This window comes from Thunnus albacares, chromosome 22 (assembly GCF_914725855.1).
Source record: "Thunnus albacares chromosome 22, fThuAlb1.1, whole genome shotgun sequence".
NCBI classification, from domain to species: domain Eukaryota; kingdom Metazoa; phylum Chordata; class Actinopteri; order Scombriformes; family Scombridae; genus Thunnus; species Thunnus albacares.
Window position 1 is genome coordinate 9272892 of NC_058127.1, and position 26131 is coordinate 9299022.

General features: G+C 39.6%; 3 protein-coding genes and 1 long non-coding RNA gene across 4 annotated transcripts; 1 reads left to right on the plus strand and 3 right to left on the minus strand.

Annotated features, from left to right (window-relative positions):
- Positions 1-10: 10 nt before the first annotated feature.
- LOC122973678 lies at positions 11-1314 on the plus strand. The gene is made up of 2 exons (XR_006400103.1): positions 11-89; positions 717-1314. It is a non-coding gene; the product is annotated as an uncharacterized LOC122973678 (long non-coding RNA).
- A 76-nt stretch (positions 1315-1390) lies between these two features.
- Positions 1391-3099, minus strand: LOC122973677 (E3 ubiquitin-protein ligase TRIM47-like). Its single transcript, XM_044341388.1, has 3 exons — positions 2520-3099; positions 1582-1812; positions 1391-1474 (listed from the first exon to the last, which is right to left on the minus strand). Exons 1-3 carry the CDS (start codon positions 3045-3047, stop codon positions 1448-1450), a joined length of 786 nt encoding a protein of 261 aa, XP_044197323.1. The 5' UTR covers positions 3048-3099; the 3' UTR covers positions 1391-1447.
- Positions 3100-4902: 1803 nt separating this feature from the next.
- Positions 4903-14054, minus strand: LOC122974470. Its single transcript, XM_044342503.1, has 13 exons — positions 13979-14054; positions 11856-12864; positions 10533-10628; positions 10153-10383; positions 9836-9983; positions 9689-9715; positions 9046-9597; positions 7332-7960; positions 7164-7259; positions 6845-7078; positions 6339-6486; positions 6228-6254; positions 4903-6121 (listed from the first exon to the last, which is right to left on the minus strand). Exons 2-13 carry the CDS (start codon positions 12819-12821, stop codon positions 5544-5546), a joined length of 3732 nt encoding a protein of 1243 aa, XP_044198438.1. The 5' UTR covers positions 12822-12864; positions 13979-14054; the 3' UTR covers positions 4903-5543.
- Positions 14055-14801: 747 nt separating this feature from the next.
- btr12 (bloodthirsty-related gene family, member 12) lies at positions 14802-26120 on the minus strand. Its single transcript, XM_044341727.1, has 8 exons — positions 26079-26120; positions 23452-23951; positions 22962-23153; positions 22713-22808; positions 19568-19801; positions 18290-18437; positions 17308-17334; positions 14802-16291 (listed from the first exon to the last, which is right to left on the minus strand). The coding sequence occupies exons 1-8, from the start codon at positions 26083-26085 to the stop codon at positions 15753-15755; spliced, it is 1743 nt and encodes a 580-aa protein (XP_044197662.1). The 5' UTR covers positions 26086-26120; the 3' UTR covers positions 14802-15752.
- Between the last annotated feature and the right edge of the window lie 11 nt (positions 26121-26131).

Consider the following 26131-nt stretch of genomic DNA (forward strand, 5'->3'; position numbering starts at 1 on the left):
AAAGCTCTGCCAGTCTGCCACTTCCTTAATTCAAAGAGGCATGTCAGCATGTAAATGAACAACCAAATCATCTGTTTGTCTGCTACAGGGTATGTTACATGTTGAGCAAGTTCGCACAGATCAAATATTGAGCTTGGCAAGAGATTTTGCTGGGAAATGAGCTTAGGGTTTTTGTTTACTCCCTGTCTATTGCTCAATGTGAAGCATGTTTCACTGTCAGACTACGAGTGAGTGATATCCATAAGTTTCATTTTTCAGTCTTTGAGGTAAAAACATAACTCCAGCAAAATGTGTTGTTTTGCTGTATTGCTTTAATGTTCTTTATTTACTCAAAAAATACACTTTATTGGTTTGTATAAATATGTTGTTTTGGGTTTGACATTTTGTTCATTAGTCCAAAAAAGGAAAAAAAAAACAACAACAAAAAAACACTGAAATCCTGTACAGCATTTAAACACACATCATCCTTCAAATAAATTACATCATCCACCCAGGCATAAGTTACATTCATACAATATGTTCTCAGTGTGATATACCATACTCTGGACCAATCTGATTTACTGAACTTCAGCAATTATTGTAGTTCTTAAGGTTTACTGTTTCTTCAAATTGGCAGAAATCATCATTAGTATTTTATTCACACATAATTGTTTTTTGTGTGTGTGTGTGTGTGTGTGTGTGTGTGTGTGTGTGTGTGTGTGTGTGATGAGTTGCAGGTGGTGCTCCCTGATTGGCTCAGGTGACGGGATAGCTGCTGGCTGACTGGCTAATGCAGACCAGCTGATGCCAGCTTCCGCCCTTCTCCCTTCTCTCCCGTTCCCAACAATGGAGGCTCTCCTGCTAAACCCTAGAGTTGTGTGTTAGTCCAGTGTATTTGAATGGTTTCAGTTGGGTTTTGACTTAAGATGCAAGCACAGTGTGTTAGACAACTTTCCAACCATCAGATGTTTAGATGCACACTGTAAATATTTAAACCGAGGTAGCAGTCACAGTCAGCAGGAGTGAGAAGCCCTTTTTCTATTTGTAACCTATTTTTCTCCTGTTTTTTTTTTTTTTTGTCAGGGAAGTTTAGGGTTGGGGTTAGTTAATTTTTGTTTGTTATTTTGAGCATTGTTCAGCTCTGAAGCTTTTGCCAGTAAACTGCTACATTGTGAACATTGTTGGTTGTTGGACTGACCATTCTTGGGATTGGCAAAAGTGGGGGGCTCTAAGCATGTTGTGTCCAGGTTTCCCCCTAGAGTAGAGACGTAACACCAGCAACTCCAAAGCTCACTAATTAACATGTTACATCTTGTTTTTCAACCTACATAAAAACTGAAGTGCAAACACAATAATTAGCCTATTTACATGGGGTTATGTGCCGTACTATTTTTTTAAATAGAAAAAAAACCCAAAACATTTGTTCCAGTGCTCTTGAGGGTGAATCATCATCTTGTTCGTCCAACCATTAATAAGAATCAATGTTTAGAAATCTCTGTAGAGACAAGAGAGAGACTGCGTTATAAGATCAGTATTTGTCACAAAAAGAAAATAAATGATTTGATTTGTCTGATGAGTGATATATTGTCTTTCATAAGTGACCTGTAGGAAATGGAGGTTGTCTTCAGTCTGTGAAAGCTGCTCCAGTTCAGTGTTTTTTCTCTGTAGCTCAGAGATTTCTTCTTCCAGCTGTTTAATGAACTCTTTGCTTTGCATCCACGCTTCTTTCTGATTTTCTCCATTTATGTTTGCATTGAGCTTGATTTTCTCAACTTTACTCAGTCTCTCCTGAACTGCCTGCTGAAGTTTCATCTTTATCTTTTTTAGTCTGACCTGTGGAAATAAAAAAAGAAGTTTGTCAGCACAGCTACAGCCTTTTATGGCTGATATAAAACAGACTTGCTTTCATTGATATTTTGAGTCACATCCATGAAAGTTTAGAGTTTAGAGTGATTCATTGTGTATTTCCTCTTCAAAGATGCTATGTCTTTGTTTTAAATTGAGATCATTGTCACATAAATTGTGGTATTTTTTGTTTAAATATGTGATGAAAGGAGATGTTTGGTTTTTGCTCTTGTTTTCCCGAAATTAAGACCAGATGTTCTGTAAAAGTTGTAGCTTACTGTTACAGAAATGATGTTGACACTTGCCCCCTCAGCAGTCTTTTGTGTTCTCTTTCACTTTATTGAAGTGGTCAGACATAATACTTCATCATGAGTAACTGCTGAAATCTTCAGCCTAGTTTTTGAGCACCCTCGTAAACACAAAACCAGACACTTACTGCATACATGTAGATTTTCCGCCAGTTTTGTAAAAAAAAAAAAGCAGAGGGCCAGAGGAAACTACAAGTGTTTTGTGTTAGTCTGAATCATTTCCACAATGTTGGAGTGATTTAATGATGATTTCAATTTGTTAAAAGTGCAAACTGATAAAATCAGTCTTTATGAAAAGCAAATCCTCTAATATTGCATTGCCTATGTTACAAAACAATAACTGAACTCATTAATGTTTCCTGATGTGGTGCTTTTATTAGACTTTACCTTCTTCTTTGCAGCTTCCTTGTTGATAGAAATAATGTGATGGCCCTTGTGTTCTGTCTGTGCACACATGGCACAAATACATGTACAATCGCTCCTGCAGAACCTGACTAACTGCTTCCCGTGCAGTCTACACACAGAGCCCTCCAGGTTCTTCACCACACTGATCAGAAGATGGCGCCCAAGATCTTCATTCTTGTAATGTGGCTCTAGGTGGGTGTCACAGTATGAGGCCAGGCACACCAGGCAGGACTTGACTGCTCGATGCTTTCCTGGGCAGAAATCACAGGGAACCTCTCCAGCTCTTAAAGCTACGGTTTCTTCCTCAGTCGGGGCACTGGCATGTTGACTCTGGTTCGTTTTGAGTTGTGGCCTGGTGGGGAAGAAGGCCTTGCAGAGGGGGCACTGACAGGCGCTATTGATCCTCCAGTATTCTCCTATACAGCCAAGGCAGAAGCTGTGTCCACACGGGAGGGAAGTGGGGTTGGTGAACTCATCCAGACAGATGCAGCATTTAGGAAGCTCTGACATGAGGTCAAAAACTTAATTTGTGCCTTTACATGTGTGTGCACATACATGCATACAACCTGTGGTCTGATTGGATGTGATTTTAGCATACACAGAATGATGGTTTATTCCACTGGTTGCTGAATACCATATATCTGTAGACAAAGCAAAGACTATATTAGCACACATATGACTTACAGCAGTTCTTCATTAGTTTAAAGGGTGAGTGCAAACATTTGTCTCGCTCTTTGTGTCAGGTGATGGGATCAAAAGATTAAAGACAGTTTTATTTAACTGTTTAATTACAAGTTATGTGAAGTGCTTAGTGAGCTGTTTAGTCACTAAAATTGGCCTGGGTAACACAGAGCTGAGTCCAACAGGGACTGGTATTGTGACAAGTTACTGTTATAGGCTAGGTAACAGAGTACAGAGTCAGGGGGGGGCTGGTAATTTATGGAAAACCATGTCCCAAAAGGTAAATCATATGTAAATTTATTAGTGAAAGAGTGTTTTGCTGTTATAGGTTCTAACAGCAGCCGCATGTGTTTCACTATAACCAAAACAAGTTGAGATCAGCACTCCGCCTAACTTTGTGCTCCTTTCTATATTTCTTTACAGTATGTAGAACTGCTTTGATTTCTTACTTCAGAAAAGTTCACATATTGCATGTTGTGTGTAAGCCTCTCCCTGGTGCCAGGTTAATAATTATTTATAAGACAATAGAGGCCGACATCAAGTTTCGCAAGTAAGTAAAGAGTCATCAACAACAAGCTGCGCAGTCATCAAAAAATAACCCACAACGCAGTGTAATCAATGATGTCAGGGAGGCAACATTTTAAAATGGATTTACATATGAGAAATATTAAGAAAAAGCACTCAGTGGGGAACACATATATTATACAGTGTGTGGCAATGGATGAGTTTGTTAAATGGTATGGTTGAGAGCAATCAATCAAATTCCTTACTGAGTTAGGTAAGAGGTTTTATTGGTGTTGGATGCACCATATTTAAAACCATATTAAAAAGGAGTATTTATTAAGTATTATTTATTTCAGTTTTTTGAGGGAAAACACTCTTTCAATGTTTTTGTTGACATAAAATGAAACATTCCATTCCTCCTCCAACAAGTAGAAGTCATGAGTATTAATCAGAGACTGCATATGTCAGAGTGGCGCGATTACTGCGTCACAGCCATGTGGTAATTTCAAAACGTTGCACATATTCGGGCCAATCAGAATCCAGTATTCTATGTAACAGTGAAATAATGTTTCAAGATGGACCATTGATTGCTGCATGTGTCAACAGAGTAAAAATATATTTCTAATTGTGGATTTATGTTTTGACATGTCAGTCTACAGTAAATCAACTAAAACTGGCTCATAACTATAAATAACTTCTAGTTAAACATCATCACACAGCTTGTCACTGATATCACAAAAAACTGCAACAGCAATTAAAACTTTACTTACCAGAGCATCAGAATTAAAATATAAAACTCACATACCTTTCTTGTGTAACTGCCAGCTTGTCTTTCCTGAGGCTCATACAGTGTTGAGTTACACTCTTATCTGTTGATTCGTCTTCTGAATATTGTAAGTATAGACACACCTTTTACTGCTGGGAAAGAGGGCGGCTCTGTTTCTGTTGTTTCCTGGGTGCTCATAAACCTATATACTCCTGATAAAGCAGGTTGTAACATTTCCTTATAACAAGTGAGCTGAAGCTACAAAAAAGGGCAGCAAATGTCTGTTTTTTAGGAATATAGCAAACTCACACGTTTATGCTGTATTCAACATTTATTCCAATGAGAAAAAAATAATACAAGTTAATAGAATGATACTAAAATGAAAGAAACGCAACTTTACTTTCTCATTGTTTGGGATCCCACAGACTTCAATCCTGTATGTGTAAAAATAACAATAGTTGCAAAGATTTTCTCATTTTTCACCATGAAATATAATTTTTCTGTTCTTCCGATCTCATCAAAACCCAATATGTAGAAAAGTACTGTGCCACAATGTGAGCATGCACTGAAATTAACACAAAGCATTGTTATTAGACCTTGCCAAAAAGTCATTAATGGACAAAGAAACAGTATCTTATCCTACATATTGATATGTTTGGGGTAAAAACAGAGTTATTGGGGATTTGGGAGATGTAGTGCTGCATAAAGAAGTACTGTCAACACAAATCACAGATAAAGAACATATGAAAATCCATTGCATTTAAACATATCTGCCCAGACAGAGGTTATGAATCATCTTCTGTAGTGGAGTTCTGAAGTATATCATCAGGTCAAAATCATGTTCCAAAGCAATTCACACATAATTAGGAAAAGTCATGAAGTATCAAGCTGATAAAACAATGTTAAGTATGTTTTTTGAGCTGTTAAAGAGGGCCCAGGTCTTCAGGAGAGCAAAAGAGAACGTTACTGTATGTGGTGAGTTTTGAAAGGTTCAATAATTGCAGGCCTTTTTGGAGTTGTGAGGTTTGACCTTACAACGGTTTTATACTGATTAGTTATTCTTTAGCTTGTGTGAGGAGGCGAATGCGAGAGAAGAGAAGTGCTTGATCTTCCATAGAGGTAATAATCAAAGGCTCTGATTTCTTTGCCCAACTGTACAGATAAAAGTACGGGAACAGTTTCTCTGTGAAAGATTCTCCCGTGAAAGAGTAAATATGCAACTTCTCATTCACATCATAGAAAGAGACTCGGCCTTCTTCGTAGTCCACGTAAACTCCCACCTGTCTTGGTCTGGGACTCAGGTTAAGAACTGTGTAGGGTGTGCGTTGAGCTTTATATTCAACACCTTTCTTCCCTATGGCAAAGAAGCCATTTTCTCTTTTCACAATGGTTCCCGTCCTGGATACCGTTTCCTTTGCAACACCAATGTCCCATTCGGTTCTGAGGCCCACTTTGACTTCCCAATAGTGCCGCCCAGAGGTGAACCCCTTTTTGCCTAAAACCATGGGACAGTCAAACCTGTCAAAGTCAGCAGGCGATGAGGTGCTCGCAGTTTTGGAGTACTTCAAACGTTTACCAAATTCAGACACCACAAGGTAGCAACCGGCAGTGGTTGGGTCAAAGGTGACGGACTCTGAGAAAATTAAAATTAGATCAAGCACAGCTTTCATCTGAAGTAATAATGACTGAATTTAATCAGTTAGTTAAAAAAATGAAGGTATGTGTGTTTATTATCTTACCTTTGTATTGTCTCATTCTTGTCAGTTCTGTAACATATGAACACACAACACCTCAGTTATGGGAAACTCATACGAAGAGACTTCATCTTCACTGATGAAACAGATGCTTACCCATGTTTGTCAGAGTTTTCAGTTCGGCACGAAAAGTGTGCACAAGATGAGACATGGCTCTCCTCAGCGTCCGCACATACACGTCTGAGTAAACCCTGACCTGAGACCAGTCCTTGCCGTCTGAGAGGGTGTTCAGGGACTGCAAAGTCTAGAATGATTCACAAACACATGATCATGAGTAACACAGGGCTATAAAACCAAACCATCTACACCAAAGCAGATTTTGTATCCTGATGCACTGTCATGAAAAATAAAAATTAAAAAAAAAAACAAATGTAAAACAAACATTAACAAATGTACGATATTTTTGGCAAACAGGTCTTTTCATCAACTTTTGTGACAAGAACATTAATACTATTTCTGGTCTTTTTGCATACTTTAAGTATTGACGAGTGAGGATAAGATGCAAGGGAGGGAAACAAGGAAGTGATTGAACTATTGTGTATTACAGGATCATTATTTGCATGTTAAGTGTATGTTGGTGGCTGTTGAGGGTGTTCAATAACCTGCAGAAGGTGAACGTGGTCATCAGTTTGTGAAAGCTCCTCCAGCTCAGACTGCTTCCTCTGCAGTTGGGTGATTTCGTCCTCCAGCTCTTTAATCATCGCTTTGTCTTTCTCTTCAGATTTTTGGAGCTTCTCCTGAATATTTGAATTGATTTTCGTTTGCATCTCTTGAACACGAGTCATCAGAGTATTGAACAGCTTATCACTGTCCCCGGCCTCTTTATTTGCTTTCTCCTGTAATAAAGTAAAGAAACTATGTCATTAGGACTGATATATAAATTGTTAAATTACACTTGTACAAAATGTTCTCAGTACTTACTCTCCTCATTTCAGAAGAATCCGTAAATTCTTTTATTTTTTCCAGTCTGGCCTCAATCATTGTTTGGATCTTAGCTTTTTTGGACTCAATATTTTCCTAAAAATATAGAATTAAAAGATTTTTAAAAGGGCATAAACCAGACATTCTCTCATTTGGAGTTCTTCTTACCTTCTGTAAAGCCCCTTCTTCTTCAACAGGCACTGTCTCATGGTGTTTGTGGTCTGTCTCATTGCAAAGCAGACAGATGCACACCTCTTCACCCCTGCAGAAAAGGTCCAGCATCCTCTCATGCTTCACACACATCCTCTCCTCCAGGTTCTCCACCGGGTCGATCAGCTTGTGTCTCATCAGGGAGGGTACTCTCTGGTGAGGCTCCAGGTGGGCTTCACAGTATGACGTCAGACACACCAGGCATGACTTGAGGGCCTTGAACTTAACTTCAGAGCACACATCACACTTCACCTGCCACGGCGCACCAGCGCTTTCCAGTGTCTCAACTTTTCTCTTCTTTATTTGGACCGAAATCTCGTCAATGACCGCGTTTGTGGAGATCTCAGGTCTGATGTAGAATCTTTTATTACACGTCGGACAGTGACACAACTCACTGTTGTCCCAGTGCTCGCTGAGGCAGGTCTTGCAGAAGTTGTGACCACAAGGTGTGGTGACCGGGTCGCTGAAGACATTCAGACAGATTGGACACTGGAAACGATCCTTTGGCAATGAGTTGAGGACACTGAATGATGACATTATGGCTCTCTGCAGGACGAAAGGTAATTTATATGTTTTATATTTCGGGTCTTTTTTACATCACGTGCAACCCTTACCACCATGGTTTTGTCTTGCACTGAATACAGACATAAAAACTACAAAATATGCCAAAAATGTCTTTTGAACCAAGTCTATTTTTAGGTTGTTTTTTAATGTCCCGAGTCCCGACCCGCCCAGTGACTCACTTTCATGTGAATCAACTTGCGGTTTGCACATCTTAATCACACACTACTGTACATTCTTACAGATGTGTTTTTTAATAGCAAACATGTAACAAACAGTAAAAAGTGTTGGAAATATAACTCACCTTACTTTTCGTAGTTCTACGGTAAATTCTGAGGATCGAACCGACTTTCACATGCAAGATGGAACGCGGTAATTATGGCACCACAAACAATACAACACTCATCATCTCTGGCATGGAAATAAAAATAAAGACCAGCCCTTGAGAAGCTGAGGCAGCTCCAGTCACTTTAGTGGGTGTGTTCAAGTGACCTCATTTTACTGAAATGAAACTTAGAAAAGTCCATGAAGCCAGAAATAGAGAGATTTGGCAATATTTGAGACATTTATTGTCCTAAATCATGGCACACTTATCTTCAACAACCTTTGCAGCATCAGTCACATAAAAATTAACATGCAATCATTAAACCATCAAAACATCATTAAAGAAAAAACTACTATTACTTTCTTTTAACTTTAGCTTGGGGCATTTATGTTCTTGCTGAGAGTTAGATTTTCTGTATACAGACATGAAGGAGGTATTGATCTTTCCCTCTGTTTCCAGTCTTCATGCTATGCTAAGCTAAGCTAACCGCTAACTACTGCAGGCAGTAGCTTCATATTTGACAGCTTATTGAGCTTCTCATCTAAGTCTTAGCAAGAAAGCTAACAAGTGTATTACCCAAAATGTCAAACTATCCCATTAAGGCTTTTGTGGAACCCCCATGAGCTAATATGAATACATAAGATGTACAATTAACATATTTTTTGAGCTATGCTATACATGTAATAAATATACACAAAACACTGGATTTCAAAATAAAGTCTGTTTGCATTTTCATAAGGGTTTTCCAGTTCTTTTGTGTGTCGTTTTATTTTAAAACTTGTCCTTAACTTTGCTTGATCGGGCTCTTCTCATTCGCAGGACAGATCACAAAGGTATCAGAGGCTTTGTCGCAGCAGTACAGGTAGAAAAAGGGCAGAATCTTCTCCGTGAATGTATCTTTGAACGTGTAAATATGAGTCCGAGCTCTCATGTCATAAAATGACACTTGGCCCTCCTTGTAGTCCACGTACACACCCACTTGCTTGGGCTTGGAGTCGAGGGTGAGCAGTACCGGCGGGGATGTTGACACCCGGTACCCTTGGCCTTTCTTCATGGCCAGAGCCCAGTAGCCATGGGTGGTGCTCACAGAGATCCTACCCTTCCTGTTGACAGAAGACTTGGCTACGCCCAGGTACCAGTCATCCTTGTCTCCCACCTGGACTTCCCAGAAATGTCTTCCTGAGGTGAAGCCCTCACGGCCCAAGACAATGACCACCGTGTCAAAGCGGTCAGGGTGGTCAGGGAGGTCCTGCCATGCACCCAGGTGTCTCACCTGACGTCTGTCCTGAGAAAGCTGCAACCACGGGTTTGCTGTGTCAGGGTCCAGAGTGACATCCGCTGCAGAAACATAACAAAAGATGTATTTAGTTGGAGTATTTTGAGAGAATGAAAAAAATTAAACCAAATCCAAAAAAAAAAAAAACATTACCTGAATATTTCAGAATCTTTTTGGTCTCTGTAAAAAACAAAAGACAAAAGTATCTTTATTCAGCTTCTTCAGGTGATGCTTTCAATTTAAAATCAAAATGAACAGAAACATATAAAAGATATATGGATTTGTTAAAGGAAATCCTACCACTGTCTACCAGTTTTTCGATTACTTCATTCAGTGTTGCCTCCAGTTGGGACACAGATCTCCTGATCATGCCTATGCACATGGCAGTGGGAACATTGGTCTCAGACCAGTCTTTCACAGATGGTGTAGTGCTAAGAGCCGGGAAACTCTACAGGGATACAGTACAAGACATGAAATGGAAATAAGTTTAATTTCCAAATGGTATTTTAACAATATAAGAACCCTTTCCTGGCCCGTTTTCAGGGCCAAAGCTCAAATATGAAACTTAGATTTAACTTTGAAGTGAACTTTGTTCATTAAACAAAATGCTCTCTCACCTTCAAGAAGTGAATGTGGTCTGTACGAGCCATGTTTTCCAGATCTGTATTCCTCCTTTTTAACACAGCGATTTCCTGGTCCAGCTCTGTGATAAGGTTCTCGGCCCATCTCTCTGTCTGCCTCTGCTTCTCCTCTATGGCCAAAACCAGATCGGCCTGAGTCCTCTGGATGGAGCGCACCAGCTCTGAGAAGACCTGCATGCTGTCCTCGATCTCTCTCTGAGCGCTAGCCTGAAATCAGAGAGTGTTTCATCGAGCCATAGTGTCATAGTGCTCAAAATGAAATAGAAATACAATATAAAACTCTATTGTAAATATTTATGTGTGTGTAAATACGATCACTGATGCTAATTAGAGACTTTGTGCACTAGCTCACTCACTTTGTTGAGCTCCACAGAGTGTTTGATCTCCTCCACCTTCTTCACTCTCTCCTCGATCATTTGCTGGACATCCATCTCTGTCCTCTTCAGCTGTGCCTACACAACAGAATGTCACATAAACAACGCTGATGATTCGACATGAATGAATATTCTTGATCTTCAGTTTACAGTTTTCAATTATTTACTTGTGGGAACAGGAAGACTTGTGTTTTTAGAGAGGCTGATATGGGCTATAGAGCAGTTTGATGTATATGTGGTGGTCCCTGCTATTGGCCGACAGTCTTATAATTTACATTTGAGATTAATAAATAACGTTTTTCTTGGATTAAACTCTGGAATTGACTGCATAGAGTCATTGAACCACAGGTTTATAGAGGAGCCTACAAATTAGTTTAAAACTCAAGGTTCAATCTCGTAAAATTAGCAAGGTAGCTACCTAGCTTACTTTAACAACAATGACACACTTGTGTTTCATGATTGGCTGTATGATGGCAATTACCGAGACAACTGGCTGGCTGTTTCTGTGAGAGCATAGTTGTGGAAAACTCCATATTGTCCATATTACAACATAAGGCCATTTATGAGTTTGAGAAATTCTGGCTAAGTCTGGACAGAAGGCCAAAACTTAGGAAAGACGCATTTTCAAATTCAGCAAGGTTAGTTTGGACATTGCCTTAGATACAAACTAAATACATAATGTAGATACAAACTAAACTGAACATAGAAAACTAGCTACAGTAGGTACTTTCAGGTCACCACAGTACCGTCTTCTAGCCACAGAAAAGGGGTCTGGAGATTGGTATGGATCAAACAAGACAATGTAAAATGTTAGTGATCTTTAACAGTGCAAGTAGGCAGTCTTTGTTGCCTTTGGACAGAGCAAGGCTAGCTGATTCCCCCTGTTTCCAGTCTTTATGCTAAGCTAAACTAATCATTTGCTGGCTATAGCATCATATTTACTGTACAGACATGAGAGTGGTATGAAACTTTTCTTGGCAAGAATTTTTACCTAAATGTCAAGCTATTCTTTTAAACTCTGGAAATGTTTCACCTTGAGATATCCAATTCACAATGTATTTATTGCTGTCATCTGGGAGTTTTTTTTCTTGCTTTTTCATTCATTTTCAAGCCTCAAAACTTGTTTCAAAACTTGAGAAATGAATATTGGGACTTAAATTTTTTCTGTCTTGCACATTTATGGTAGAATTTTTTCAAATCTTCTCCCCACTGAGGTTTCTAGCTTGAAGCTACTCTACCTCTGAGAAATATTTGCCTGACTAAACCTTAACCCTGTATATGTGGATTTTAGCAAATCTGTCTCACCTTTTTCTCTGTCCATTCTCGCTCCACAGGGACAGTGTAGTGCGCCCTGTGGTCTGTCTCAGTGCAGAGTACACACACACAGGTTTGATCCTTCTTACAGAACAGTTCCAACAGCCTTTCATGCTTAGGACACATCCTGTCCTCCATGTTCGCGACAGGCTCCATCAGCTTGTGCTTCGTGAACCTGGCAGTGTGAGATTTTAGATGCTCCTCACAGTAGGAAGTCAGACATACGAGGCAGGATTTGACCGCTTTCGGCCTGCCTTCCCCTAGGCAAACATCACACAGGACCTCCTCCCAGGAAGAAGGTAGGAGCGAAAAGGAAGTAGGTGAAGGTGAGGCTTGAGGAGCTGGAGAAGGAGGGATTGGAGGTGATTGTGGGCGTGATGTTTGAGCTGATGCCTCGAACAATGGTGATGGCAGAGAGGAAGTTTTGGTGGCTGACCCTCGGGGAATCAGCGGTGGTAAATCCTCTGGCGGTGGCTTCTTCTCTCCTGGTTTCTCCTTTGACGCCTCTTTCTTTCTCCTCTCCTCCTCCTGCTTCTGCTTCAGCTCCTCCAGAAGCTGCTTCTTCTGATCTTTCTCCAAAAGCTTCTCTTCATCCTCCTTTTTCCGTCTCTCCATTGTCCACTTCTTTTCTTTCTCCACTTTCCCCTCCTCCTCCTCCTCCTTGCTCAAGTTCCCTTTTACACTTTTAACCCTGATTTCCTTGAACTGCTCTGCGATTTCCCTCAGGACAGTGTTAACGCTAATATCGGGCCTTTTGTAGAAGGACTTCTTGCACATAGGACACTGATACAAAGGGCTGGTTTTCCAGTATCCCAGAATGCAGCTCTGGCAGAAGTTGTGTCCACAGGGGATGGATACAGGATTGGTGAAGACGTCGAGACAGATGGAGCAGTGCACCTGCTCTTCAGAAAGGTTCCCAGTGGTTGCCATTCCTACACGGCGGAGAGGCAGGGTCATTTTCAGCTCAAACAACCAGCCTTTGAATGGGGCATCAAACCTGCTGTGATATCGAGGTCAGTAGGGTTAGATGATGTTTCTTCACTTAGGGTCATTTGCATGCAAATCTGCTAAGCAAAGCATGACGGGACTCATTTATAGTGTCAAATTAAAGCCAAAGGTTTTTTTTAAAAATATATTCAGATTACCTAGAATTTTAGTTATGGAAAGCTAAACCTTTTTTTTATTATTGTTTTACTTTTTTTTTTCAATAAATGAGCCCCTGTGAGTCTTCGGGGAGTGTTGTCAGACTGTTTATTTTTGTTTATTCCACTGAGCTTGACTGATTTCTGAAGCCAATCCATATTTGAGGGTTTTTTTAAAATCTGATGATGATGATGATTTTTGATTAGGATCCCTTAAATATAGTTCTTTCTGGACAGTATTGTGACCTAGATGTGTACTGAGTGAGACACATTGCAGTTGAAAAATAAACTTATTAGTGCCCCCTGATGGACAAACTACATAATGGTGACATTGTTTCTAAATTATATCAAACATTTCTTTGCCATTACTATACTGCACTATCTGCTAAGGTTGGTTTCTACTAAGTTATTTCAGACTTAGAAGCTTTAACATCAGACATTTACTTTTTAAGTAAAACACATTTGCATCTTTATTTTGATCTCAAGCTAAATATATTAAGCTTTTTTAATTAGCACACTAGCAGCATGTGAAGCTGTAAGTGAGTTTGACTTTTAACGCAGGCACCTCTCTGCTTGAGGCCTAGGTATTCATGGCAGACAAGATTAACATCTTTCCAAAAATATTGGTCTAGCCAGTGACACTCCTTGCAGTACTTCTCTGCTCTAAACAAGAACATGGACTTGTCTGGATGATTTTATCACATTTAAACACCTCATAGCTCCAAAAGAATACAGACTTGTCACTGCTGTTTTTTTTCGAGAAATTTCTCAATCTCTACTGAACTGACTGCAACAGAAAAAAATATTCAGGTCACAGCTCTTAGGCAGCCAAACACTATTTTAAAAAATTCAAAATACAAACAACACCCCCTAAAGAGACTTATAAGTGCGCTGAAAAGCATATGTGACAGCATGGAAATGAAAAGAGAAAGTGAGGAGAGACAGCAAAAGAAGAGATATGGGGAAACTCACCAGAGAGCAGCTGCCTCGAGGCTCTGCTGTACACTGACACATGAGACAGACTGTAACCACTGCCATCTCCAACCCCCCAAACCCCCAACCCCCCAACTAAAACACGCTCACCTAAGACCCAAAATATACCTCCCTCCCTCCCTCTCCTTTTACCCCAGATACAAATTTATACTCCCTGGCCTTGGCCCTCTGAGCTCCAAGAGAAATGACTTTACCAGCCGTGCAGCTTGGGTCAAATACAGAAGGTGGACAACAAAACACTGTAAAGTGCAGCAGCCCTGCAATACTAGAATTGTCGGTGTTATTTCAGGTCAGCTGATTTTGAGTCAGAGTTTATTTTTGAGGTTATAGTTTGTTAAACGTTTTATTAAAAGCATTAAAATCTGAAATTTGTGTGATTTGAAATGTCAACAAAAACATTTTGAGCTTCACTTACTTGGAATTTTAAGGCTACTTTAGTGTACTGTAAGGTGTTCTTACCATCCATTTTTAACGTCTCTCTTATTCATTTTTAACTCGTATCGTCTTTGCTGGACTACATGTTTAAAACTGTTGATTGAATAATTTATTAGTTGATTGACTGATTCGTTGCAGACTCCAGCCTTCCAGGATCTTACATTATAATGTATTTATTTCCTTCTACCGCCAGTCAAATACTTTGATGTACTCTTCAGGAGTTTGGGTTTAAAACCCTGAAACATTCTTAAGAATGACAACTAAGTCCCTTCTAGTTTCAGAGCCTGTTCAGAAGCTAAACCATTTGTTCTCCCCTTGATTGAAAGTTGGAAAAAATAATCAAGATAAAATTTATTTTTTGTGGCTGATCATGTTTATTGAATACATTCAGAAAGAGGGTACAAAAGCAATCATTTCATATAAAAAATACAGCACATAGCTTCATGGTCCTTAAAACAATCCTGTGTCCATGATATGTTTTTAAAAAGGCCTGTTTCAAACAATGTCATAGTCCTACACTACAGTACGTACAAAAATCTTTCATTTTGGCTCCCCAGGCAAGCCTAAACTGCTAGAAATTAAATGTGCATATATTAACTTCATTGCTTTAATCTGTAAAGTCTCCAAAGCCTTATTGATACAGTTAAACAAAGACTTAAATTGTAAGGAAAAGTGCCAAAGCTGTAGCATCACTCAAGATTAACAAATCTCCTTATCATGTCCAACTGCACAAAGTGAGAACCCCCGATCAAAACTTGACCTTTGTAGAAATTCTCGCTAGTCCTTCTCATGTTTTCGCACTATGATCTACGTCTTGTTTTTTTTATATACAATTTCAGAGTTTACAGTAAGAAGAAACAGTTGGCTACTTGTGACATTTGAGTAACAAAATTGTAAATTGACGTCAGTGTAATATGTAGTCAGTCAATAAAGTACCATCAATGTTACATTTTGGTTTCCATTGACCTAAACACACACTAGTAATACAATGCATGCTTTTTTATTGCTTTAAAACAGTCACAATACAGTAGGATATATATTGGACCAGATTTTTTATTGAGAAAATGTCATAACCTGACTGTTTCAATTTTGCAGTGTGTCGTTTTAAAATGCAAAATAGTTTCCTTTTTTAGCTTTCATGAGATTGGAATTTGTTTGAAGTAAAGTGCTTTGGAAACAAGGGAAACCGTCATGACGTTGCTTCATTTAGAAACACCAACTACAGGACAAAATCACCTGTTCAAAATTTTTAAAAATGTCTGCACTTTACAACCAAACCTTTTCTTTTCTAACCTAAAGCTATATGTGTGGTGTCAGGTCAGGCGTGTTTAACAGGGGTTATAATGAGAGGACAGGAGTTCTTCCCATCCTGGGTGAGGCAAGGACTGAAGATAGGGTACAGACTCTCATTAAAGTTGTCTATGAAGGTGTAGAGATGCAGGCGTGCCTTCACGTCATAGAAGGAGATCTGGCCTCCTTCATAATCCAAGTAGATTCCCACTTTGTGGGGTTGGAAAGGCAGCAGTAGAGGCACACGGGACGATGCCAGAGCCTTCACCTCCCCGTTCTTCAGCCACAGGCACCAGTATCCTCCCTCTGGACTCAGCTTGATCTCACCTTTGCGGCGGGCCGAGGCACGGGTCATGCCGAGCGTCCAGGCTGTCTTACGCCCCACGTCCACCTCCCAGTAGTGGCGTCCAGAGTTGAGACCCTCTCTGCTCAGGACAAAAAGGGCTGGGCTGAAGCGTTTCGGGCCTTCGGAGTGAGAGGATTTGCGTTCTTCATACCTCACCTGGCGACCGTCGTCGGACACAACCAGGTTCCTTTGGGCAGTACCAGGGTCTAAAATCACCTCACCTGGCCAGAAAAAAGAAGAGCAGAAGAATGACATTTTTTACTATCACAATAATGGATTTTCAGTGTCAGAACACATATGCTTGATGCAGTGATTCCTTCACATCATGACTGTCAAAAATGTGCCTGTTATAGTTCATGATTTGATTTCTGAACTCCTTAGATGATTATTTGACCCCAACTAATGCTGTCCTTTGGACTGTAAAACTGAATTTCACCCAAAACAAAACTGTGACAGTGAACTTGGCACTCTTTGACCCCTTCATCACTGAGCTTGCTCCTACTCTCACAGCATTAGTTTTAACTTTGGATGGGTTTATTTTAAATGTGAGGACCCATCACTTCGTGTAAAATGATCTATCCAGCCACTCTGCACTGTACTTTCCCTGTCAGCAGTCGTTTATTATGCACATGCGCACTTGTAAAAAGCTAATTAGAAACCTGGATATGTGTATACATGGCAGGGAAACCCCCGTTCTCCAGGAGAAATCTACCTGGAAAATCTGGTTTTCTCTAATCCCCTACCCTGACTATAGTAACCAGGTTTCTCTTTTACATGACAGTTAAGAAAATCAGGTGTCTGGAGAAAGCCAACTGTAACCTGTTAACTTACATGCTTGTAAACACACTGAAAGTCCAGTTTGAGGCTTCTTCTAAATGCATTTTATTGTCATTTCCCCAAATTTTGACATATTTGGAAATTTGGGGATAGCTGCAAGATCCGACTACTACTAGAACTACCAGAATGTGGGTTTGAGTAATGTTTGGCCGCACAGTTTGTAATCACTAAATGGTTAGAAAGGTTTTAACTGGCTAACTGGATTCATCTTGTCTGTACTGTGAGAATGTGGCGTCATCTTGTGGCCATTTACAAGAACTGAAACTCATATTAAGCTTTGATTGCACTGTCCAAGATCGCCAAACACACTCTCTTCCAACAACACTTATTAGAAGTGTCATGCCCGATTGAAACCACCAATATAATATCACCAAGCTGATAAACTTGAAGTGTTACTCACTTGAGTAGTTCTGCACCTTCCGCAGTTCTGAGAGGGAGAGAAAGCAACACAGAAATAGAGAGAGAGAGTAAGTCATACAGCTGAAGAGTCAAAGTCGAAGCAGATGGCACGTGTGGGTGGTAAACATGTAGATCTAAGCCAGAGCTTTAAGTGCTCAAGACATGTGCTGCTGTCAGTCAGCCCTCTGCTGCCGCCTCCCCATTGATTCCAAATGGATGAACTGTGGAATCAACACTATCTCCATCTGTCCAGCCATCTTGTATGTGTGAACGTGTGAGTGTCTGGGGGGGGAGGTTGTTGGAGAATGATGAGTCACTTTTCTATTTCAAAGTGCTTGTAGTGACCTACATATCCCTGTTTTGGATTTTACACAGGAAGTGTTGTTGAAATTGGACAAGGAGAGATGGATTTTACTGTATATTTAGCACCCAACTGGATGTGGTTGATTTTTAAGTTTTAATATATCACTTTGGACATTTTGGATATTATTCTTGCTTCCAAATCTTATATATTTTTTGCAATTAGACATGTAATATGACATATCACATAAGAAGGGACAGTACAATGGTTTTTTAAAAATACAAATTGTTGGAAAAATGCATTTTACTAGTCTTTTGTAAAATTGGTACAAAATTAAGTGTGTGACATTTGGTCATACAAAATAACATGAACTTGTAATCCAGTACAATAGCACTGTAATGAATACTGCTGATGTTAAGCTTATGATGTTTAGTTTTTGTTATTTTAACAAAATCAAATGTTTCATTCAACTCTTTATATCTTTATTGGTATTATTGGATGTGACTACATGTTCATGTAATGTCCATTTTGTCTTGGGAGTCTGCACGTTATCACTAAGTTACTACACAAAGAAATTCTTGTGTATTTACTACTAAATTTATAGACCGAGTGAGTCTTTCAAAAATCTGCGAATCTATTGAAAATTGTGTGAGAAATGAACTCTGGCTATGGCTTCCCTCACCTTTCCCATACAGTCTTTTAAGCTCCTCTTGGAACTTGTCCATGAGGCTGCTGACGGAGGAGCGGATGGTTCCCAGATAAAGGTCAGTGTTGATGCTCACCGCCGACCAATCAGTGGGCTCAGGAGGGGGCTGCAGCGTCGCCAGGTTCTACAGGAAGTGGAGGAGAAAGGTTATGGTATAGAATGAATAAGAGGTTTGAAAAATAGATGTTACTAAGATCAGTACTGACTTATTGATTTATACAAATATATGGGCTCTTGATAGTGTGCAGATTTATAAATTTGCTGCCTGTCTCTGTAAATCTAAATCTTGTAATGCAGATAACCAACACAGAGCTCTCTGCACATTGTCAGTTTGACAAGATAATCAAAGAACTTTTAGCAGATGATGAGGTGCAGATGAGCACATTTTTGTCAACAGAAAAAAAAGTCACAGATAAAGACCAGTGTGTCCGCAAGGAAAAACACAACTCAAAATCCAGTCGTACTCTTGCTGTAGCTTTGTTCTTCCAAACACTGTGTTTGGGTATGCAAGGCCATATGCCTTTGCTTCCCCTTCCTACAGTACTATCTGGAAAAATTCATCTACTTCAAAGACATCTTTCATATGAGAGAGAATCAACATTTTATCCAGATAAACAGTCCAGGATAAATGCACAAGGGGAACTTCCACAACAGCTGGCTCTGTTCATAGAGGCTTTTGATGTTGTGTCACAAATCTCCTTGCAACTACAGCTGGTGCAACTATGGATAATTAGCTGTGTAAACATTACGGCTAGATAATTATATTTTCAAAAATGTATAGTGTCGGTCTGCAAGTACAGGTCAGTAACATTACTATAAAAGCCAATAGTCTGTTAAAGCACATTTATTTTCATTTAGGTGTTACACATGGCTTACACAGTAATGTGTTTAGCTTCAGTCTCTGAAAATGTTCTCCTTTGCTGTGTCCCAAATGCATACTAAGTGTGTTTTGAGTATCTAGGTTACACACCGAAAAAAATGAATAATGAAATAATACTTAAAATTCAAGCATGCATTTTTAAAGTTGGCATTTGAGGATGCTGTTGATTTAAACTATTAAAGGCTATATAGTATACTACTATATCAAAAACATTATATAATAGAAATGGTGACCAGCTGCTGAAAAAAAAGTGAAAAGACACAAGGCTTAAATCATTTCCTGTTGGTTCCAAATGTGACAGCTCTTGAAACTGAAAAAGAAAACTCTTAAATAATAGTCAGTGTTATGTGACCTGAAAGGATGTACTGTATTACCTGCAGGAAGACCACTTTGTCCTGGGTCTGTGCATAGGCCTCCAGCTCATTGCTCCTCCTCCTCAGCTGGCTCAGTTCGTTCTCCAAACCTCGGGCCAGCTCCTGAGCGTGACGCTCAGCCTCACGTTGGCGTGTGGCGATCAGCTCCACCAGCTCTGCCTGACTCTGCTCCACCAGGCGCTGCAGCTCGGCGTAAACCTGCCAGCTCTCCTCCAACTCCTTCTGAGCACTGGCCTGCAAAGAAGGCGACAGGGGAGGAGAGGTTAAGGTGACTATGCACCATAGCTGTCAAGACCACTAAGTGCAAATTGAAGCAAATGTAAGCTCCAAAAGGGCTCCAAGACAAGGTCAAGACCAGAGAAAATCAAACTTTCTTCAAGACCAAATAAAAAGTAGGAAATTCATCAAATTTTCTTGGTTACATAATACACTAAATTTGAGCCTGATAGCAAAACTATGCAAATTTTATAAATTTATTAGGGAGATTTTTTAAGTCTGAGAAAATAACTTGCCATTGACTTTTATGAAAATAAATTAGGAACCATTCATTTGCAATGCCTCATAACTTCACTGTATATTTTATTTTTATTCAATCTCATTTTTATCTTCTGTCTTATTTAACTCATATTTTTATGTCTTTTTATGTCTTATGTAAAGTACTTTGATGCCTTGATGTTGAAAGGTGCTATACTATGGAAGCCGAGAACGGTTGCGCTTTCATTTATTTTTTTGAACGCCGTTATCTTGAGATCACAAGTTAATTATTTCATTATTATTATCATGAGAAAACAAAAGGTTGTTTCCTCTTCTTACTTATAAATATATCTGTTTTTCTGATGTTTTCTGTCATATTTTATTCATTAAAAGTTATTTACCAAAAACGGTCTCAAAAATGTGGATGTACAAATATATATGGATATAATAAGTCATTTGTTAATAAGGCTTATAGTAACCCCTCACTGCTTTTATAAATCTTTTGACGAATTAGGGATGAATCCTCCTTGACAGTCATGACAGCCATCTTGAAGGCTGAAATCAGCCATGATCAAATGAACCAGACTCTCATTTTCGAGTTCTCCATAATTATCCTGTGATCTCGAGAAAACAAGTTGTTATCTCATTATCTCGAGAAATCAGCCTTTTGTTTTCTCGAGATAATGAGATAAATTAACCCATTTCACGAGAAAATGAGCTTTGTTATCTCGAGATCACGAAATAATTAACTCGTGATCCTGAGATAACGGCATTAAAAAATATAATTGCAAGTACAGCCGTTCTCGGCTTCCGTACTATATAAATAAACTTGCCTTCTCTTCAAGCGTCTACCGTCTAAATCCCATATCTCTGTCTCGCCTGATTTCTTTCCCTCTCTATTACTGACTGACAGGGTTAGGCCTCAAATAAAACCTTCGAAACACATTAGCCTCTAACAAATGAACCTGTGAAATGCGGTAATGTCAGTAATCACTGCTCCTTTTGTCCAGTGTCTCCTGAGTGATTTACTGTCTGCTGCTTGTACAACTGGACAAACAGGTTACTGTGTTTTCCCCCAGTCTGGTACAGGAAACCACCAAGCTTTTCATCTCAAACTTACCCCTAAGTGGGTTTCAACATTATTCTATAATTTCCAGTTAGTTTTTTTTTACTCTCTGGCAAAAAGTGCAAAAATATTCTGTAAACTGATGAAGTGTTTTGCATTGTTTGACCATAATTTAATCCCAAAGATTCAAAAGAATTAAGTGATGTGTCATTGTCTCCATATCTACAAGTATTTGTAGCATGCAGATGGACCCACATGACAACATGCACATCGTGTCGCAGTCGTGTTTATACAGTACACACACACAGATATGGACATCTTGATAGTCAACCCTTTGGTAACTGAATCCTCTTTGTATTCTTAAAAGCAGATAAACATGTCATCAAGCAGGAAACCAACTACCAGGAGTAGCACTGAACCTGGGAAATGTTTGCTTATCTGAAAAACAGATTTAGCTATAATGTCCTCTAGTTTCTGAAAAATCAAAAATCAGCATCATGTTTCTAATTTGTTATTGGACAAAAAATATGTGTAGAAAAGGTCTCTAATTTTACTCATTTGGCACACTCATTAATTGGATTGTTATCGAAAATGATCCAAAGCCTCAATAGCAGTTTAGCCATATTACAACTACAATTACAATTCTTTCAGTCACACAAACCAAGACATTTAATCCTTCATGTTTGAGGTTCATACTGTCATGAGTCAGTAGGTAAAAACAGGGTGTGGGAAACTAAAGGGAAATGTCTACACTGGTCACACCGGTTCGACGGCCTCAGACATGCATCTGCGTCTATATACCCAAAAGAACAACAAACAGAATTAGCAGGCCGTCTTCTCCACTACCGCAGAGCATGAGTGGTACAGTATGAGAAAGGTCCTGTCCAAATATTTTGTAGATTTTCCAAGGAAGCCGAGGTAAACAGAGATAAGAGTTTGTAACTGAAAGGTCATCCCACCAACAGCTTTGAGTCCTGTCAGAGTGCCCTTGAGCAACAGGCTACCCACGTTTTATGCGTCTGTATGGATTAGAGAGCTGCTTGAAGTGTAAATAAAGCCTTTGAGCTTCAGCACATGAAGAGTGCAACATCAGAATGCACTAGGCAAATATTTAATACGGGATGGAAATGACAACAGCAATACAACAGACTGCTGGTCAAACAGAATTTAAAACATAAGACATGCATGATAAAGATCCGGTTGAAATGGAATAAATTTCAGTGAATCACAAAGTAGTGATTTACTATGAAGTAGGTGAGTCAGTGTCAGTGATAAGATATTTATTGTATAATTTGACCGATACTACACTGATTTTCTAACATCAATCTAATGTCTAATTTGGACACAAAAAAAGTATCAATAATATATCAGCAAAGTTCTTGAAGAGATCAATTTACATTTTATTTTCTGTTTTTTCCATGAAATTGTTGATGTGGAGTTAATCAAAAAGGAGCTGTAGGCATCATAAAAAAAAAAGGCTGATACTCACTGAAAACTGACACCAACACTTTCAAATGCCTGGGCTGTACTGACACACACACACATACACACACTCTCACAGGCAAGGTGTTGGTTCTTAGCAGACCAAGCCTTCAGTGGACTCACCTTGATGACCTTGATGGATTGTTTGATTTCCTCCAGTTTCTTGGCTCTCTCCTTGATCAAATGTTTCAGCTCTGACCTCTTCTTTCCCAGATTACTCTGTAAATATTTTCAAGAAAATCTGATTTTGAACACACCGTTTCATTAAATTTTTTTTTGGTTTTGTTAATTGAATTATAGTTGATTTTCACACTTGTATACAAGCAAAAAAATATAGGATTGGTGGTAATAAGTGGGTACAGATGAGCTCACCATCTTCTTCTTCCACTCGTGGTCAGCGGAGACGATTTCATGGGATTTGTGTGACGTTTCAGCGCAGGCCGTGCAGATGCAGGTGTGGTCGGTGCGGCAGTAGACCTCCAGAAGACGTTCATGTTTCTTACAGATCTTCTCCTCCAGGTGGAAGGTGGGTTCGATCAGACGATGAGACGTCAGAGACTTTACCTGCAAATTAGTGCATGGAGGACGAGAGAGCCATGAATTTGAATGGGCAAATGTAAGCATAACAAACCCAGGACTGCGGTTTACTAGATCCCCAGACATGGAAGGAAATCTAGTTAAGCGAAATCCTCAAATGCTCCCTCATCCAACGCTACTGATTTACCTTTAAGCAAGACCCTTAACCACATTCTGTGAGTCTGCTTTGTACAGTACAGAAAAGTCTTACAATATGAAATGAGGTATTTCCCAGGAGGAAGAAAACAGATACTTTGCAATAACCCTAAAAAAGCAAAAAACTGACCTTTTTATGATGTCTGAGGTGGGTCTCACAGAATGATCCAGGGCAGTTTACACAAGACTTGAGCGCCTTTAACTTCCTTCCAATACAGGCATCACAGGGGACCTCCCCGGCTCGGGCGAACTCCCCGGTGTCAAGCACTGAAGAGCCCCCGTGGCCTGAATCTGAGCTCAGATTCAGCGTGGATCCTCGAGAGGCTGTCCCAGTTCCCCCGGCTCCCCCGGCTCCCGCGGCCCCACCTGCTCCTCCAGCCATCATCAGCCCCTGGAACTGGGAGGAGATTTCAGCCAGGACCCTGTTGACGCTCATCTCTGGCTTTTTGGGGTAGCTTTTCTTGCACATGGGGCAGGAGAACTTCTTGCTGTGGTTCCAGTAGCCCTGCAGGCAGGCCTTGCAGAAGCTGTGGCCGCAAGGGGTGGAGACAGGCTCCACGAACACCTCCAGGCAGATGGAGCAGCTGAACTGCTCCTCGGAGAGGACCCGGCCTCCCGGAGAGCTCATGCCTGGAAGAAAGAGGGACAAAAGGGAGAGAGAGCGGCATGATATACTATAGGTTAGATGCTAAATAGAGAATCCACATCTAGAAGTCCAAAATCATCAACTACTGGACTTATTTGGCCTATAACAAGTCTCAGCTCTCATCGAAGAGGGATGTTCACACCTTTATTTCATGCATGAGTCACTAAGATCATATGGCAGTCGTGTTAGACTGAGAGTGACACGGATTAAAGTGTGAATTGCTGTGAAACCACCTGGGATTGGATATCAGGACAAGTTCATTATAAATAGCAGTTTGGCACCGGTACTGGCAGATTTGACATCTTACATTATTTTTATTTCCAATATTTGACTAAGAGAATGACTTGTTAAGATGTAAGTTGTGTTTGATGTGTGAAAACTGACTGTATGTCAGGCTGATATAGGATAGAAACCTTGTGAGGTTGCCACAATGGTAACACGATGTCCCTTTAAAATGTAAACACACTGAATAACACACCTTCCAAAAATATTTACATGACATGTTATGTAATGAGAAACTATAGCGCTCCATGAGAAAGACTCATGAACAGTTGATATTCAAGTAAAACTCAGGCTGAGGATATGTGATGTCATGCTGTGTTACCTTAATCTGACAGAGTCAAAGGTCAGTCTGTGCACGGCTACAGTCAGTTTGTATAAGCTGGTATTGTTCATTTGGCACTTGAATCAGGTCATGTAGAGTCCCAGAGGAGGAGAGACTAAATGACTTGTGTAATTAGTTTAATGAGGTCATTCTGTGTAATGACCCAAAAAAATATTCTATGATGACCTGCAACATCTTTCAGACACATCCATATGTAGTTTGGTTAAGTCATAAAATCAGGATGTAGTTGATGTTCAGAGGCGTTCAATGTCTTATCTGAGTTATCGTAACAAAGGAAAAGTGCATCTTCTCCTGGATTTTGTTACAGCACCTTCAAATCCTAAATTTTCCTCCACCACCCAATGCTGAGTTTTGAAACTCAGAACTGTTCACAGGTGAGTGTTCAAATCATCAACAGTGAGGTGGAAATATTGGATTATCCTTTTGATAATTTACTGTTTTCTGGTTTAGGTAGTTTCCAACATACTGTAGATTGATGCTGTGGGGAAGCAGAGAGAGCTGAGATTTCTGCTTGCTATTAGGTGCAAAAATAAAGTGAAGCACTTTTTTTGGGATAATTTACTGTATTTTGTCTGTTCTGAATTATGTAGCTTACAACATACAGTAGATGTTGAGGAGGAAGGGATGCAGTGAAGTGAGCAAGGAGAGGGTGACCATTTAAACTATACTTGGAAGAGTGATTGACACAGTGTGAACTCAACAGACACAGCACATAGATGACTGAGTGATGAAGGACAGGGGAATGCCATATGACTCATTACTTTCACATTCCCACACATTATCAACGGGAGGCAGAAAATCAGTTTGAGGACGAGAAAGGCTACAAGATCAGAAAACATACTTTTGATCCCACAGATAACAAAAACTTTACAGTTCAAGCAGGAAGTTAAGAAATGTAATAGCGTCGTTCTGTCCAGAGGTGGTGAGAAAGTATCTAAGGAATGCAGAAACTCAGGACCTTCTACCTGACATGCTGCTATCTCACTTCAGGTTTAAAAGAAAACAAAGCTCCCACTGGAAAGTTAAACAGTACCAGCTACGTCAAACTACCATGGTTGTTGTTAATCCAAATGAACTACATTTTTTACAGAATCTCTATTTAGAAATGTTTCCCCTCACAAATTAACACTTACTATAGTTTTTATGTGTATAGTTTTTAAATGTGTTGACAGTAATACAGATTTGTGAGAGGACATCTGCTTCCTGTATGTAACAGCAAATGAGAATTTAATCAGACGAGATTAACACTGTAGCATAATTTCAGGATCAAATCAGCCTCATATTGTTTAAAAAATATCAACTATTGATCATTTTTTTCAGGCTAAACACATCATACTTTAAGATGTACATTTTTATTCATATATTTTGGATTCTCCAAATGTGTTTTTATAGAGAACTTCACTTGACACGGACTGTAACTCTGTACTGTAGGCTTACATACACACAGTCAATAGTTAATCACTAAAGCAGATAAAACAGAACTTACTCTGCATGTTTTCCTCTGACGTGGAACGCCACAGTCCTTCACTTCATGTACTT